This window comes from Lontra canadensis, unplaced genomic scaffold (genome assembly GCF_010015895.1).
Source record: "Lontra canadensis isolate GAN:19392208 unplaced genomic scaffold, GSC_riverotter_1.0 scaffold130, whole genome shotgun sequence".
NCBI classification, from domain to species: Eukaryota; Metazoa; Chordata; class Mammalia; order Carnivora; family Mustelidae; genus Lontra; species Lontra canadensis.
In genome coordinates this window covers 165730-183578 of record NW_022631124.1, presented here as the reverse complement: position 1 = coordinate 183578, position 17849 = coordinate 165730, and the positions used below count along the sequence as shown (strand labels likewise).

The window sequence follows — 17849 nt, the reverse complement described above, 5'->3', positions numbered from 1 at the left end:
TTCCTGGTGGATCTATGGAAGAGCCTTTTGTAGGTGGGATTGTTGAGTCCAAATACAAATGCATGTGAGTTTTGCTAGGTATTGCTGTATTCCGTTGATAAAGGTGTGCATTTTCTGTTCTCCCCAGCAACATATGACAATGCCCGTTTCCCCTCAGCTTTGCCAAAAGAGTAGGGTATGTTGCTGAGCTTCCTTCCGTGTTGTCCTCAGTCCTGTACATGAGAAGTGGAATCTCAGCGTAGTTAATTGCATTTCTCCTGTGATGAGCAAGTGTGAACACTTTTTAAAAAGATTTATTTATTTATTTCAGGGTGCGGGGGGAGGGGCTCAGAGGGAGAGGGAAAGAGAATCTTAAGCAGACTCCTCTTGGAGCCCGAAGTGGGGCTCGATCTTACAACCCTGAGATCATGACCCGAGCCAAAACCAAGAGTCGGTTGCTTAACTGACTACGCCACGAAGGTGCCCCAAGAGGGGACATTTTTTCATACATTTAGGAGCCATTGCATTTCTTGTGATGGGGATTGTCCTTTTCTCTTGCCATTTCTTTTAGTGTCCTTTCTGTGTTTGAGATACCAGCTTGTTGCCTGGTATAGGTTTCAAATATTTGTTTCCAGTTTTTACCATGAAAAGGTTTTTCTTCAACGTTCCTATATAATCAAATGTATTAACCTTTTTACTTTACTAAGTCTTGATTTTGAATCACAGTTAGGCGAGAAGTCCACCACTGAACCACCAGTGCACGTGACTTCAAGTCATCCTTAGGGTCGCTTCCCTCTCTTCTGGTTACAGACAAAAATCACCCATGTTTCCTGCTGGTACTTTTGTGGTTTCATTTTTCACAATGCGGAGTATAAGGAACAGATTTAGTTTTTCCTTTTCTCTATGGCTGTCCATTATCCCAGCCATCCTACTACAGAGCCCACCCTCTGTGACTGATACAGACAGCCACCTTTAACACACACCGAATTCTCTTACGCCTTTGGGTCTATCTCTGGATTTTCTGTTCTGTTCCCTCAGTGTGTTCATCTGCTTACGAGCCCGTACCTTACTGTTTCAGTTATAAAGGCCTTATAGGGAAAACATTGACGCCAACCACTTGTACGCTCTCTTATTCGTTACCTATATACAGGTTCTGTATGCGCATAGTAATCAGCAGCTTTATTACATGGCTTCAGAATTAAGTTCAGATACGGACGCCTGGGTGGCTCAGTTGGTTAGGCTCGTGACCCTGGGATCCTGGGATGGCGTCCCACCCCCAACACCCATGTCGCTCAGCGGGGAGTCTGCTTCTCCTTCTGTTCCTCTCCCTCCCCCAACTTGTGCTCTTTCTCTCTCCCTGTCTCTCTCAAATACATAAGTAAAATCTTTATTTAAAAAGAGTTAAGTTCAAATAAATACTCTAATGAATGCAAATGCACCTTTAAACATATGAAAGCTATGTATTTTCATTTTGCTTCTCTTTCTCCCTGAAGATTTCTCCTGTGTCATGAGAAACCACTCTTAGCCTTTTGCCTTAGCTTAGATTTTCCTGTTCTCAGCAATATTTTGTTGAAATTTTCATAATGCGATTGAGTCTTGTGATTTTAAACTCTGTCCTTTGATACCACTTCTTGAAAAATGCAGACAATTAAGCCTCTCCCGACTCCACATGGCCCCCTGGCTGCCTGGCCCCCTCCCCTTCTCCCAGCTCAGATAAAGGGACCTCTGATATTTAAAGCGTTCACCGTTGAAAATAATGCTTTTTAAAAATGTACCATGTACACATTTGTTACATTTGCACGTTGACAGCACTTGACTCCAACAATATAGAAACAATAGTATTTGTCACCTGCTCTGCAGGCATGTAATTAATTGGGGGGTGTTAATAACAGTACCTCCGTGCCTAAGTGGTTCTGGGCACCTTCTAGTGCCCGACCTGGGCCCATCAGCTGCCAGTGACCGCTCTGCTCTTTTATTCCAGTGTCATCTTCTGCTTTTTGGGTAAACAGAAGCCTTTGTTCTGGACCTCTGTTTTCTGCCCATTCTGTTACAAGAACATTCATGTCAGGGCCTCTGCACCGCATATCTCCTGGGCTGGGTGGTACCCAGCCTTACATGGGTAAAGGCAGTCACCGGGATTTAATTCCAGGAGGAGGCAGGACAGCATCTTACAGTCCATGTTCCTGGGGGAGTGCGCTATTCATGGTTATTTGACCCGAAATCTGGCAGCGTCGTTGGGCTTACGGTTTACGATTGGGCTTACGGTTTACGATTTGCCAGGCGCCCCGGGGGAGTGGCGTGCCTTCACGTTATTCCAGCTGGCTGGTTTTAAACGCACAGAAGGGTCAAGAGAGTGCTTCCTCCTCCAAAGCTCAGTCCTCCTTCCAGAGTCTTAATGCTTCCCAGAGCCTTGGGCCTCGCTTTCTCCCCACCAGTTTTTAATGCTGCCTGAACACCTGGGCAGTGCTGTTGGTAGGCTAGTTCCGATGGTACTGACGTCCTCTCTGGTATGGTAAAACACTGGCAATGCCAAACCCAGGGCCTTGGGTCCCAGGCATTGTCCCACCTCTGCGACAGAACCAGCCTACTCTCTTTATTCTGCCCCACCAGCCTCAGGAGCAGTCCTCCCTCACACTCTGGAGATGACGGTCCCTCTCGGGTCATCCTGTACACTGTTGTGGCTTCTGGTGTGCTCTGTGGAAGCGTGGTGTGTCCTCCCTCTTCCTGCCTTCAGGAAGCATGCTACCACCAGCCCCTGAGAAAGCCCTGGAACCCCAGGCTTGCGTCTCTCCAAAGTCTGTGACCTCCAGTTCCAGGAAGTGCCAACACTGCCTCTCAACCAGCTCTGCATCCTGGTCCCTGTTTCGTTTCAGACTCCACAGTCTGTTCCATCTCGAGACTGACCCCCGCATGGTGGCCCTTGCCTCCCCTTTTCTCTTGCTCCTACTGAGTCTGTGGCCGGGTTCCCCGATTCACCCCCAGAAGTGGCTGCCCCCTCTGTTGTGCCCCAGCCCTGGCCTGGTCCATCCCGCCTCCGTGGTGGCAGGCAGCCATCCGGCCCTCCCTTGTGTGGCTCCTTGCACACACCCTTCACACTCCTGCCCAACTGGCCTTTAGAAGCCCCTGCGATCTCTAACAAGTGCGGGCCACACTCCTCAGCCCGCCTAGGGGCCAGCGCTGCCCATTCCAATGCCAACTTGACTTTCAAACAGGGTTTGTCCTGTTCTGGGGACACAAGCCCGCCCCACTGCTGCCCCGTGCATGTGTCCTCTTCCCTGTGCAGGCTGGGCTCTGGTCACTCAGCTCTGGACTTGACCTCCAGAAGCACTCCATCTGCACTCGGAAAGTTTTTTGCGCCTTTCTGTGCCCTGGTCTCCATCTCTTGTGTGGTCATTGTTTAAGCATTTCCCTTAACACCTTCACCACCTTGAACCCTTGAATCCATTGTCCGTCTCTTGGTAGCGAACTCCGTGCTCCACACCGTGAATGTTCATTGAACTGAAATCACTGCTCAACATGCTAATTTGTAGTAGTTCTTTTTGTCTGTACTCATTTAAGAGAGAGAATTCTTTTCTGTTCGCGGTACGTTCACCCAGAGCCACATCATCTTTTAATGTATTATACTTAATTTTATATTACTATATTATTTATACTATAATATATAATATATAATATATATACTATACTATAATATATGATATATAATATATAATTATATATTATATATACACTATAATATATATATTTATACTATAATATATATAATATATATAATATATATTTATATGTATATAATATATATTTATACTACTATATTATACTACTACTATACTATATATAGTACTATAATACAACTATTATTATATATAATACTATATATAATATGTATATACTATACTATATGTAATATAATATATACTACTATATTATATAACATATATATATTATACTACTATATTATATACTACTATATACTAAAAATATCGCAGAGACCACCTTTGTACTTATCGGTTGGCAATAGATTTAAAAGTGGAATCAATTAAATTCAGTTTGGGTAGATAATACCCAAATTATTCTTCAAAATATATTTCCTTATACCATACCAATACTTGTCTTTATCATTCTATAACATTTGGCCAATCTAATGAGTAGAAGTTGTTTTTACTGTTTTTCATTTAAACATGTCCCCTTAGTTATTGATGAATATGAGGCTCTCTTCATATATTTATTAGCCATTTGCATTTTGTCTTTTTTTTTTAAAGATTTTATTATATATATATATGTATGTATATATATATATATATTATTATATCAGACAGAGATCACAAGTAGGCAGAGAGGCAGGCAGAGAGAGAGAGGAGGAAGCAGGCTCCCCGCTGAGCAGAGAGCCTGATGCGGGGCTCGATCCCAGGACCCCAGGATCATGACCCGAGCTGAAGGCAGAGGCTTTAACCCGCTGAGCCACCCAGGTGCCCCTGCATTTTGTCTTTTGTGCTTTATTCATTTATAGCCTCTCTTTCTGTATTGAGTCGTTGGTCTTTTTCCTAATGATGTTTGGAGACTCTGAAGGGCCAAAGGGAAATGCTCCAGATCAGAATGGTTTACATAAAGCAATTGTGACTTCTTAGTAGACGACATGTACACACACAGACACACACACACACACACACACTCTCTCTCTCTCTCTAGGCTTATTGTGCCGTCATCTTTTTTTTTTTTTTTTAATTCAAGGTACCTAACATATACTGTAGTTTCAGGAGTAGAATTTGGCGATTTATCAGTTGCATATAATACCCAGCGCCCATCACAGCAAGTGCCCTCCTTCATGCCCATCACCCATCTAGCCCATCCCACCCCTCCCCCCAGCAACCCTCAGTTTGGGAGTTCCAGTTGTTGCTCGCACATGCCAAGAACCCATATGTAACTTGTTAAGGAGGCCGTAACAGTGCTCTGAGCACAGCGTTGTTCTTCAGGGAGGGCCTCGAGTGTGTTCGGCAAGAGCAGGGCGAGTACGCATGTGTGAGGTCCTACGTGCTACCCAGTTTCAGGAACGGCCCAGTGAGGAAAAGAGCTATGTTTGTAATTAATTGATTAACTGTAGTGTATTTTAGTCTTTGTAACTACAGAAAATTTCGGTGCGTTGATGATTTCACAGTTTAGGAATTTTGCTATATGCTACAGTTGAGATAACCTTCCCTTCTTTAAATCTTGAAGTTCTCTGCCTACCTCTGTGTCTCCCCTCCCTGTTCTCCATCCTGTACAGCAGAGACCAGGTGTCGTGGTGGTTTGCAGGCAACAACATGCTGTTTCTAAAGGTGTTTTACATCAACTCGTTTGAAAATGAAGTTATATTGGACTGACTTTACTTTGCAAATGTATTAATTGTGGTAAACCCCAGTGTCTGCAGACTATATAGCTCATCGAGAAATGGCTGGTTTGGTGCTTCATGGACAAGACAGATAAGCTGTCATTTGTTATGGAAGTTATGGACAAACACTCAACAGCAGTGTGTCTTGCAGTGCAAAATTGGTTCTGTCCCTGCGTTCAAGGGTGCGCGTGTCCAGTATTAGACTGCAACTCCGAGCAGGGGCAGTTCCTGATAGGACGCCCTGCGCAGTGCCTGGCACATTGTAGAAGCTCAGTAAATGTTTGAGGGAATGTATTCAATATTCATTCAACAAGGAAGGGCCATAACTTAGGCACGCTAACCAGCTGGAGGACTGGATGTGGGAAAGACCTTGTAGAACTGCTTAAATTGCTGGGAAGTAACTTTTTCCACACAGCTGAGGACATGTGCTTTATACACCTTCCAGGGGGTACATGTAAACCTTTTTTAAAGCTCATTTTTAACTGGAAGTAAATGAAAGGTACACATTCAGGGTGAGGTAGTTCTCATCCTGATAAAGTCATGTAGGCTTCTTCACACCTGTAGCATATTCTTTTTTTTTTTTTTTTAAACATTTTATTTATTTATTTGACAGAAATCACAAGTGGCAGGCGGGTGGGGGGGAAGCAGGCTCCCTGCTGAGCAGAGAGCCCGATGTGGGGCTGGATCCCAGGACCCTGAGATCATGACCTGAGCCGAAGGCAGAGGCTCTAACCCACTGAGCCACCCAGGCACCCCTATGCAGCATATTCTGTCATCTTTCTGATCTTAAACCAGAAGGAAGAAGGGGATGGCATTCTGCCCCCAGACCCATCTACAGGAAGGAAAAATGCCACAGGTCTTCGGAGGCGCACCTGACTCTTCCCGTTTTTACAGGCATGTTCGCCACAGTTGCTGGTATATCTCAGCGGGCCCCTGTGCGCTGGTCAGAGAACGTGATCGGCGCAGCCATTTGCTTCCCGTATGTCATAGCGCTTGATGACGAATTCATCACGGTGCACAGCATGTTGGACCAGCAGCAGAAGCAGACCCTGCCCTTTAAGGAAGGCCACATTCTACAGGATTTTGAAGGTACTACTTTGCACAGAAATCTCAATGAAATTGAGTTATCACTTCGTTTGTGACGTTCAGTAGATGTTAGTAAGGATCCATTCGGAGCTGGACCTCAGGCTAACCTTCGAAGCTACAGAGGTGCTGGTAATGCAGTCTCCAGGCTCCAGGGCCTCCAAGGGCAAAGGGGAGATAGACATTTAGACAGAGAGCTGTAGCAGTGGAAGAGCTTGATAGGCATGAAACAAAGCCAATTGGGAGAGCAGAGGAGGAAGTGTTTCTTGGAAATATCAGGGAGGGCTTCCTGAAGGAGATGGTATTTTAGCCAAATCTGTAAGGATGAGTAGGAGTCAGCCAAGCAGATCTGGTGTGGAAGAACGCCAGGTAGAGTGGAAGGTGCCTGCAGATCTGCGCAGGAGGGAGCCCTGAGCTTTGGGCCATGCGAGCAATTAAGGATGACTATAGCACGTCATGCATGAGGGGGGCCGGCCTGAGATGAGGCTGCAGCAAACCAGGGCTGTCTGGACAGACCTCCCCTTGTGTGCACCAGTGAGCCAGGCAAAGGATTTCTTTCACTTTTCCTAAATTTTATTATGAACATTTTCAAACATACTGAAAAGTCGAAGGAAAACAAAGTGAAGCACCATAGACTGTTCAGCTAGACTCAACACTTGTAAACATTTTGCCAAGCCCTTCAAAAGTAAGAAAAAGACATCATGACAGTTAATCTGAAATACTTCAACATGCATCTCTTAAGAATGAGAGCATTTTCCTACGTAACTGCAAAGCCCTTGCACCCCTTAGAAAATGAACTCTAATATCCTGGCCATGTTCAGATTTTCCCAGTTGTTCGAAGAAGATCTTTTATGATATTTTCCTCAAACTGAGAACGAATCTAGATTTATACGTTGCATTTGCCACTTAAGAATTTTAGCTCACCAAACACTACCGTTCCTGTTCAAGACGTGAAAGATATCACTTACTAAGACTTTCGGCCCCCACAATAAGCGTGTCACACTTCAGTCGGGGGCCCCAACACACACATCAGAAGAGCATGTCTCATAACAATATCCTGGTGCCATGGACCGGTGGCAGAGGTGGGCACGGGGTCATGGGCACATAGAGACTGCTGATGTAACCTCCCCTGCCCCTGGTGCAAACAAGGGGAGGCTTCCCAGGAAAAGGGACACCGGTGTAGAGAAGGGACAGAATCTCATCTGAGTATGAGAAAATGACTTCGCTTGTGATATAGAAGACACGTAATCTGGGCAAGAGAGCAGAGTGGGAAGACTATAAGGAAGATGTCCAGGTAAGGAAAGATGAGGCCTTCCGTGACACCAGACAGTGGGGCTGGAGTGGAACGATGGCTTCCTAGGAGAGAAGAGTGGAGGATCTGGGAAGACTTGGCTGACCCTGAGTCATCCTTCAGACAGGAAGGAAACATCATCTCATTGCTTCCTGTGCACAGGTGATAGTTTTCTTAAAAGAGTGTGTCTGGAAGGGAGCAGAGCCCAAAGCTTCATAGAGTGTGCCTTCGATTAGAGCTCCAGTTCTGTGGACTGTCTGCACAAGGTCTCACAAATCCCACGAGGGTGATGGCCATGGGTCAGGTGACCTCACAGGGCTGTGGGGAAGTGATAAGGTCAGACTAAGACTTGGTTATTTAGATGGTAGGTGAATATGAAATACCTCATGGTTCAGAGTGTCGTATTATAATCTTTGTTTCCTATAAGCTAACATGGAAAGAAAAGAATTCTTAAAAAATTTTACAGGAAGTATAGCATAATTCTCATAGATCACCATACTTGATCTCTACAACTTCTTTGGACATATGTATCTATTCAACTGATTTTATTTTATTTTATTAAGATTTTAGTTATTTATTTGAGAGAGACAGAGCATGAGCAGAGGGAGAGGGAGAAGCAGACTCCCTGCTGAGGGCCGAGCCCAACACGAGCTCAATCCCAGGACCCTGGGATCATGACCTAAGGTGCAGTCAGATGCTTAACCAACTGAGCCAACCAGGTGCCCCACTACTCAGCTGATTTTAAATTAATTACCCCCCCCCTTTTTTAAGATTTTATTTATTTGAGAGAGTGAGAGAGCATGAGAAGGGGGCGGGTCAGAGGGAGAAGCAGACTCCCTGCAGAGCTGGGAGCCCAATGTGGGACTTGATCCGGGGACTCCAGGATCACGGCCTGAACTGAAGGCAGTTGCTTAACCAACTGAGCCACCCAGGTGCCCAGCACTTTCAAATAAACGGCAGAAAAGCATATTTTTTACTTTGGAAATGTGGTATAGCATCCACTCTTTTCCTGACAGTTAACAATATGGGAGGAAGGAAAGAAAAGCATTGCAATGTATAATTTCTTTAGGAATTTTGTGTTGGGAGAACTACAATGAAATCAGCCATCAGATTGGATGACAATCCCGTTTTGGGAGAGCAGCGTATGTCTGTGCAATATGTTCTTTCTCTTTCCAACACTGTTGAACTTTTCCCCAGGAAGAGTGATTGTCGCCACCAGTAAAGGAGTTTACATCTTGGTTCCATTACCCCTGGAAAAGCAAATACAGGATCTTCTAGCAAGTCATAGAGTGGAAGAGGCTTTGGTTTTAGCAAAAGGAGCCCGGAGGAACATTCCAAAAGAAAAATTTCAGGTTTGTAATTAAGTTGGCCCCAAGAACGCATGCCGCCAGGCCACCAGCTAGCGAACATTCGTATCTCACTAACATACGTTGGCCCTCTCTGTGCGCCACGACCTTGCAGATCGGTTTTGGCTCTGGTGTTTTGTTTTCACAGCCTGTCCACATCACACAGGTACGGAGGCGGTTTGCAGAGCAGTCCAGGACAGCTGGACTGAGGTCTCACTGCCCACCGAGCCCAATAAACCTCTGGTTTGATTCCGGGGTCTCATGTACACACCAAGTACTATTTCTGATCGACTCTCTTCTTCAGTGGGCCTTCAGAGAAGAGTCAGGAGCATAGTTCTCATGAACCAACAGAGTAACCGTATCAGCAAATCACAGTTAAATATTCAGAATTGGTAAATACAACAGAGATAGGATTACTTTAAAATATCAGGAAGAAGTAAAGACAAATTTAGACCTTGGATCAAAAGAGATAAAGTCTACTTGATTTTCAAATAAGGAGATGGTAGAAACTCATTCATTCAGTCTTTTTTTTTTTTTTTTAAGATTTTATTTATTTATTTGACAGAGACACAGAGAGAGGGGGAACATAAGCAGGGGGAGTGGGAGAGGAGGAAGCAGGCTTCCCACCGAGCAGGGAGTCCGATGTGAGCCTCGATCCCAGGACCCTGAGATCATGACCTGAGCTGAAGGCAGCCACTTAACCCCTGAGCTACCCAGGTGCCCACATGCAGTTTTTCTGAACAAAAAGACAATATGGTCTGATAAGGAGAGTAGGGGAATAGATGAAATGCCCTAAAACGGAGCTGGATATCTTTAATTTCTATGATTATATAAAAAAGAGTGGACTTTACAGATAATGCTATAGAAGCCAGCATTAGTAAGAAAAAATCCCAGCTGGTTCCTGTGGAATTATAAATATGTGAAACTACAATAAACTTCTTGTTCAAATTAGAAAAAATTTTTTTTTTAAATTCTAAATTAGAATTTGTCTCCTGATTTAGAATTTGTATTTGTTGGGATGGGGTTGAATGTTAAAAGTTTAGACTTCTAGTATCTATAGGAAAAGCTTTGTTAGCCATACTGATAAATGGCCCAATACTGCAGGAATCCATCTAATTATTTCTGGAGGAGAATACTTTTAATGCACTCGAGACAGCAACTTTAATGTAGTTGGGGTGATAAAACTGATCACTCTCTCTCTCTCTCCTGCCTCTCTGCATGCTTGTGATCTCTGTCTGTTAAATAAATAAATAAAATCTTAAAAAAAAACAAAACAAAAAACTGATCCAAGAATCACAAGTTATTTTTATGTCCAATGAAATCAGGTTCCGTAGAATTTGCTGCTTGATCGGTTATTAGGTTAGTTCACGTCACGCTATGTATGTGAAAGTAATGAGACATCCTGTGGGTGTGTGTGTGCTGTGCTGAATATTGAAACTGATCACGTAAAGCTCTGTGATGTAATCATGATCCCTTGACAGTTACCAATCAGTCTGATTCCCACACGATTCACTGACTGCTGTGGAATGAGGTAATGCCTTCTGACCTCAGTTGCTTTCTGCCGCCAAGAAGACCAGACATGTCTTCATGGTTATGGGTATGAAAGTGGGCATCTTTTTTTGTCATTTTTTTCTTTTTTTGTATAGTTGACGCACGATGTTACATTAATTTCAGGTGTACAGCTCAGGGATTCACTGTCTCTATACGGTATGCTATGCTCACTGCAAGTGAAGAGGGTTTCTTTTCTGCATTTAAAGATTGATAATGTTCCTTTTTGTTCTGGATTTTTTAAGATGAGACTTATCTGTTTGCGTTCAGCAGGGGGCAGCAGAGGCAAAAAGAAGAGCTGTTCAGGGGCCTTGCTAAGCTGAGCGCACTTCCCTCCGCAGCCTGTAGGTCAAAGCCAGGTGGGGGGTGGCCTTGCCTTCCGTAGGGTCAGAGGTCTGTCATTGCCCTTTTTGCTCTCTACCGCATAAGCCTCCCGTGGGCATGTTGGGTATTTAGGTGGGCCACATGGGGTGCACACACACATGCTTTAAGTGTGCAACATTTTCTTACAGAAACCTCCAGTGTTCCTTGTCTGATCTTTGCCCCCTCCCCTCTCCTCTTGCTGAGTAGCTAAGTGCAGTCAGTATGGGATCTTATTCATTGTCATCTTGCTCGCATATCACCTGAGTGTCATCTTGGTATCTTTTCCTTTCCTTCATGCTCCCTGCCTTCTCGCATTTGCTGCAAACTCCTATATCCAAACCTGGAAATACACCCTCAGAATGATCTTGAATTCAGCCTTCATTCCCCGTGCCCATTGCTATTGCTGTGCAGACCCTTCTGTTTTGCCCGAGTTATTATTTTAACAACCTCTGTGTGTGTGTGTGTGTGTGTGTGTGTGTGTGTGTGTGTAGTCCCTCCTCCATGCCACTGTGGGAATGTTCTTTCTGATTTACAGATGGACTCCTTTGCTTAGAGTACTGCGGCTTTCCAAGCCCTTCGTGGCCTGGCCCCGCCCACTTCCATGACCCACCTGCCGCCTCAAAGGCTAGAGGGCAGCCACTTAACAGCTGACAGCTCCTAAAGAAGCCAACAACAACTCCTGAGCCCTGCAAGGTGCCTGGGCTCTGCTGGGCCTTTCAAAACAGTTTTGTTTTTTTTTTTAAGATTTTATTTATTTATTTGACAGAGATCACAAGTAGGCAGAGAGGCAGGCAGAGAGAGAGAAGCAGGCTCCCCCTTGAGCAGAGAGCCTGATGCAGGACTCGATCCCAGGACCCGGGGATCATGACCTGAGCCAAAGGCAGAGGCTTTAACCCACTGAGCCACCCAGGCACCACTCAAAACAGTTTTAGTCGTCAGAACGATTTAGAAGTAACCAGCACTACTGTCTGTCCGAAGATGGGAAGGCAGGACAGCTGAGAACTGGTTTCACGAATGGACACCTCTCCAGCTGCATGGCTGCCAGCCCTCAGAAGCAGCATGTGCCCCGCCCCCTGACACCCCCCCCCAACCCCACCCCTACCCCCGCTACGTGCCTTGCCTCCCAGTTAGCAGAAGGAGCCCTGGGCTTTCACACCCCTCTCCGCCCTCCCCTTTTCCTGATTCCTGATATATGCAGGTTTCAGTTACTGGGGTATGCTTCCAGACTGGACAGTGGTTTCCATACTCTGCTTACCCCTCTCATCTGAGTTCTCCCCATCCCCCCCAGGCAGAACTGATCCCTCCCCTGCATTTCTGCGGTTTGTGTGTCAACACTCAACACAGGAGTTTGCACTTGGCTCAGGCCTTTCCTGCCCGAGTTCCTAGGTGGACTCTGTCCTCTTTGTCCCCGGGCACCCTGGTCCAGACTGGGCAGAAACTCACTGCTCTAAAAACAGAGCCAGTATATAATGGATTATGGAGCAGACAGTTTGTGTTAAAAACAGATCTGAAAGGGAAAAATAATATTGACAGCAAAGGAGAGAATTTTCCTGAACGTGTATGTGTTTTTGAGGATGAGACGTGACTCTTGTGATGATGAGGTGCATTATTTATTTTAGCTTTCGGGTGCTTCTGACCAAATGCTGGACCCTGGCTTAGAGAAGCTCAAAAAGGAGAGGAAAAGGGACCACAGTCCAGTGGATGCCTTGTCCCTCTCCTCCCACCTTCATTTAAAGCAAGTATCTGTTTTGTGTCACTGACTCCTGAACTAGGGAGGGCTTTATCAAGAAGTTTAATTCTGGGACTGGGATTAAAGGACTAGTGCTTCCCGAGATCCCAGAGGGCCAGAGAGTTTAGATCTTTAAGAAAGCTGGGCTTGCATTATGTTAAGGTGTAAGATGTCATAAAGAAAGCCACAGGGCGCCTGGGTGGCTCAGTGGGTTAAGCCGCTGCCTTCGGCTCAGGTCATGATCTCAGGGTCCTGGGATCGAGTCCCACATCGGGCTCTCTGCTCAGCAGGGAGCCTGCTTCTCTCTCTCTGCCTGCCTGCCTCTCTGTCTACTTGTGATCTCTCTCTGTCAAATAAATAAATAAAATCTTAAAAAAAAAAAAAAAGCCACAGTAAGGAGACCTCTTGCATTAACAAAGGCTTGTGTCAGGAAGTTCTCCTGGTTTTTGTCGTGTACTATGGAAAGTATTCATATTTAAGCTTGAACTCTGGTACCTGTGGGGTACTTTTTCTATTTCACCTAAAACTATTTGAGTATGTATTTTTAAAAGGCAAGATTCCCCTTTTAAATGTAACCACGGTGCCGTCTACAGAGCTTCCCAAAGTCATCAGAGAGTCCTTCAAAGAACAGAGTACCATCAGTGTTCACAACTCCCAGGTGTCCTGCGAATGCTGCGTCTTGCCGTTCTCCTTGTCCTCCACGGAAGTCCCAGGCAGGCTGTGCAGTCAGGCGACCGTGTGCCCGAGCCGCTCCGAAGCATCCTCTGTGCAGACGGGCCACCATGTCTTTCATTTATGTAGTTAGGGTCCTTTGTTTTGTTTGACTTTTGTTTTCTAGGGATCACTCTCTGGAATTTAATTTTGTTTTCTGATTATGTAAAATATTTACAGAGCTCGAAGGAGTCTTTCCTCCCTTCACCTCTCTTCCCCCCCCACATTCTCTCTCTTCCTTCCTCCCTGTCCCCCGGGTCTTTTTTTGGTGTGAAACTTGTGATTTGTGTTCTAATGGTTACCCTAGTCCTTTGGTTTTCTCTTCTTCTTGCGGGAGGGTGGAGACCTCCTGTTTTCTGTTGTTTCCCCACTTTGAGCAGCACTTGGAATTAGCTGGTGAGCTCTTAGTGCCTTCCCCTCTTCTTCCCCAGCATCTGTATGAAAGTCACATGCTTTTATCCCCAGCATGTCCGCGAGCACATTGTCCTTCTGTGTCATCTCCCCGTGAACCCCTGGTTTTGATGGTCGCATTGTCTCTGCTGTCGCACGCATACAACCATCTCCTGTCTCTCTTATATTTGTCCATCTTTGTTCAGGGCAGATGCATGTGGAACGCTCGGGGCACATTTTATGCTGCTGACTCTCCGGGCCTCTGGTTTTCCGCAGCCACCGATCCTCCTGCAGATGTCCCAGCAGGGGCGTATGGGAGCACTGACCCTGCATGTGGACAGCAGTTCCTCCACAGCCTTTATACTTGGGGGCCCATGTGGCTGGCTGTAAAGTCTTTGACTCACGTGATCGTTCAGTGAGAGACTTAAGTAATTTCCACCATTATGTTTTGCCATCAAGAGCTGACCAGTATTGGGTGACAGTCTGAATTCCTTGCCCTTCTAGTGACTTGGCCTTTTGCCTTGAATGCCCAAAGGAGTTTTCCTTGTCTTTCAAGCTCAGTCTCTCCTTGTCACCTGGCAAAGTGGAGCTGGTGAAGACCCCTTCCCCGGCGGTCAGGCTTTCCAATGACGGTGGTTTGGGAACTCTGGCTTTCGTGGCCTCACAGCCCCCTTTTCCTCTGTCCACTTCTCCCCCCCATTTTCTAACACCACCTGGTTCCTGTAGTTGGTGGTGGGCCCCCAGTGGCTTGTGCTTTTGGGTTTATGGGTATGCCCAGTCACTTCGTGCTATTACAAATGTTGGCACTGGGTTTTTGGTTTTGTTATCCCCAAATGTTTTGTCTCTTTTACTTATGGCAAAATACACAGTAACATAAAATTTACCGTCCTTACCATTTTTAAGTCTACAGTTCAGTGGCGTTGAGCACGTTCCCACTGTTGGTCACTCATCACCACCACGCATCTCCAGAATGTCTTCGCATCTTGCAGAACTGAAACTCTGTCCTCATTAAGCACTAGCTCCCCATCCCCCTCCTCATGGCCACGCCACGCTTTCTGTGTCGACGATTTTGAGTGTTCCAGATACCTCATGTAAGTGGAATCATGCAGGATTTGTCCTTTTGTTCCATGGCTTGCTTTACTTAGGATGATGTCGTCAAGCCTCATCCACAGTTATATGTCCGAATGTCCTTCCTCTTTAAGGCTGAGTAGTACACTCCATTGTACACATGTACCGCATTTTGTTTTTCCGTTCATCCACTAAAGGACACTTGGGTTATTTCTACCCTTTGGCTGTTGTGAACTGCTCTGAACCAATTGTTCTGTTTTATGAGAAGCCTGCAAGAGTAAAAAGACTGCCCTGCCACAGTCTTCCCAGATACCTTGGTTTTGAAACATTTTAAAGTACTACTTAAAGTTTTAGTAAACTTACACACATATACTCACAAATGCATTCTACTTGGCAAAACCTACTCTAAATCAATTAAAAACCTCAGTAACAAAAAACTACTTGCACTTTAAAGCACAGAAGGTGGTCTGATTTCTCTAAAACATCAGGCCCTCCTTTGAAAAAATTTTTAAATAAAGAATGGCTCCATAGAAAAATGAATATGAACAGATATTTCATAGAAAGTAAAATCACCTACCTTATGAATGTATGAAAAGATATTTAGTCTTACGCATACAGAGATGTGCAAGCTAAAAGTCCATGAGTTTATTTTCCGTTCAGATTGTTAAAATCAGAGGGTTTGGGGATACTCTGTTGAGGGTGTGGGGAAATGGACACTTGCAGAAGTCACTTCTAAGAATGTAAATTGCCTGCAGGAGGACGAACTGAGAATCGCTTTCCAAGTTACAGGGTACAGTTCTCCTAAGGGGTATTCTACGGGTCTAAGCACAAAAATGCCAAATAACCAACGGAGACTCTACATGATCAAATTGGTTGTTTAAGAAGAAACCCAATGACCCAGATGCCGCCAAAAGAGGAGGGTTCAATGCGCTGTGGTCTAGCGGGCTGTCAGGCCACCGCGCAGCCAGGAACAAGAACCAAGGACTTTGTGTGTCAAGGCGGATGGTTCTCTGAAAGACAATGAATTAAAAATGTACAGAGTGCAGACAGTGGGTATAGTGCTACTAAAATGGGGGACAGAGTTAACTTAAAAATACATCACGTATTTCTGCAGCTGCCCAGAAATTCATAGCATCGATTACCTCTGGAGCGCCACTGGCTGGGACTGCGGTGGGAGGGAGACTCTTCATTAAACCCCTTTGAATGTTTGGAAATTTGAGCTCTATGAATGCATCACTTCCATTATAAATCTTAAAAAATACAGGAGGAAAAAAATACTTGTACGTGTGTGAGGAAAAAAAATCGAAGAGCAAGGGACTTTTGTCCTTCGAATGTCATTTTTCTTCTTAAATAGCTATGTATTCCTATCTCTTAGTGTATCCTTTACAAGAGTCGGGACCTGTGCTTTGGGTAGGGTTCCTTATGCATGTTGAGTTCCTCGGGCCTCTTCTCCGGCCCCTGCACCCGCTGGCCCCCACTGTCCCTGTCTGTGGAACTGACCACTTTTCCTGCTTTGCATGCATATCTGTCACATGACTGATTCCAGAGCAGGTCTTCTAGTCTGCATATCACCAGACCCTGCTCTGGGATGGGGATGGGTGCAGGGCGGAAAGGTTCTGTTTTACACAGTTGCATTAACTAGGTTTCTTAGCTGGAGGATTTCTCAGAGCTTTTAATACTCTAGTATCTATTGCGATCCCTAAGAGGCCATATAGCATGTATTTTTATTACTCTCTTTCTGTGAGTTCCCAAGAATGGGTATATGTAAAATACATTATTTTATACATTATGGATTTGTATTACATATGTAGGTGTGTGTATATACGTGTGTGTGTATGTGTGACATGTAAATACTCTTTATGTATATTTTGTATATATCAGTATTTACAATTAACACACACTCGTGTGCATACACATATGCATCTGTGTCCAAACTTAATGAGGATGGATTGCCTTTTGAACAAGGAGAGAATGTCATGGCCACTTAGGTGGGACAACTGTTTCACCCAGTATATTTTCAGAAAGGTCTTTCTGTTTGTCAGTAACTAAGTGAGCAGAGTTTTAAAATAAGTTTTTTAAAAGCCTAAAACCCACTGCTGCAATATGTATTACAAGAGAAGGTATGAATACAATTAAAAGTCCAACATTCATACCAATTTTTATTTAGAGTTGGGTTGTACTCATTTTACAGGAATGATATGTACGTACCAGATAGCCCAAGCCTTCTTGATCTTACAGGGCCTTATAACCTGAATCTTATGCATAGTCTCATGTCAAGAGTAGGCTGTACTCTGGATTTGTAATGGTTTGTATCTGGCGTGTAATGACCACACCCGGTGGTTTCTCTGCACTAGATCTGCAGTCATCCTTGGTAGGAAGCGGGTGTGCCCGTTGGCCCTGCTCTCCTGGAGATGGGCCCACTGGCAAAACCAACAGCAGTGCCCTTGAGTGGGGAGGGGGATCCAGGCCTGACCCTAGAAGTGGGCTTTCTGCCCTTTAAAAAGAAGCCTCTCTGTAAATAGAATAGAATAGAATCTTCTGCTTCACAAAATTTCTGGTTACCCAAAGCATGACAGAAATCTCAATTCAGAAGCAGAATCGTAGAAACAGGTTTTGACTTCACTTTGACCTTGCTCCCAGAGTACGCGTGACCTCTTCCACCTGGCTGGTGGGGGCCCTGTGCCTCTGCGCAGAGCAGATACCAAGTGGCACTTATAAGAGCTCTGTTGGGCTAATTTTACGCTCTTGGCCTGGGACTTCTGATAGCTGCCTTATGCCAAGGGACAAATCAGAAAGTTGAAAGGACAGCTGAAGACTCTATTGTGCTAGCTCTGCCACTGGGGAGATAAACAGACTTTCTTGTTCTCTCTCCTCACATGGCCATCTTTCTTGTCCTTCTGCTGGCCGCCCTGACTCCAGGTCTGTAACCCTGCCTCACCTGTGTGGAGGGCCAGAGAAGCTGTCCGTCAGAGG

At 45.1% G+C, this 17849-nt stretch overlaps 1 protein-coding gene across 1 annotated transcript in view; it reads left to right on the top strand.

The window, feature by feature from the left end:
* Window positions 1–17849, top strand: part of TGFBRAP1 (transforming growth factor beta receptor associated protein 1) — a 64136-nt gene that overhangs the window by 28673 nt on the left and 17614 nt on the right. The window contains exons 3-4 of the mRNA XM_032842393.1: window positions 6242–6436; window positions 8919–9073. Of these exons, the coding sequence (XP_032698284.1) occupies window positions 6242–6436; window positions 8919–9073 (350 nt within the window). The remainder of the gene's footprint in view (window positions 1–6241; window positions 6437–8918; window positions 9074–17849) is intronic.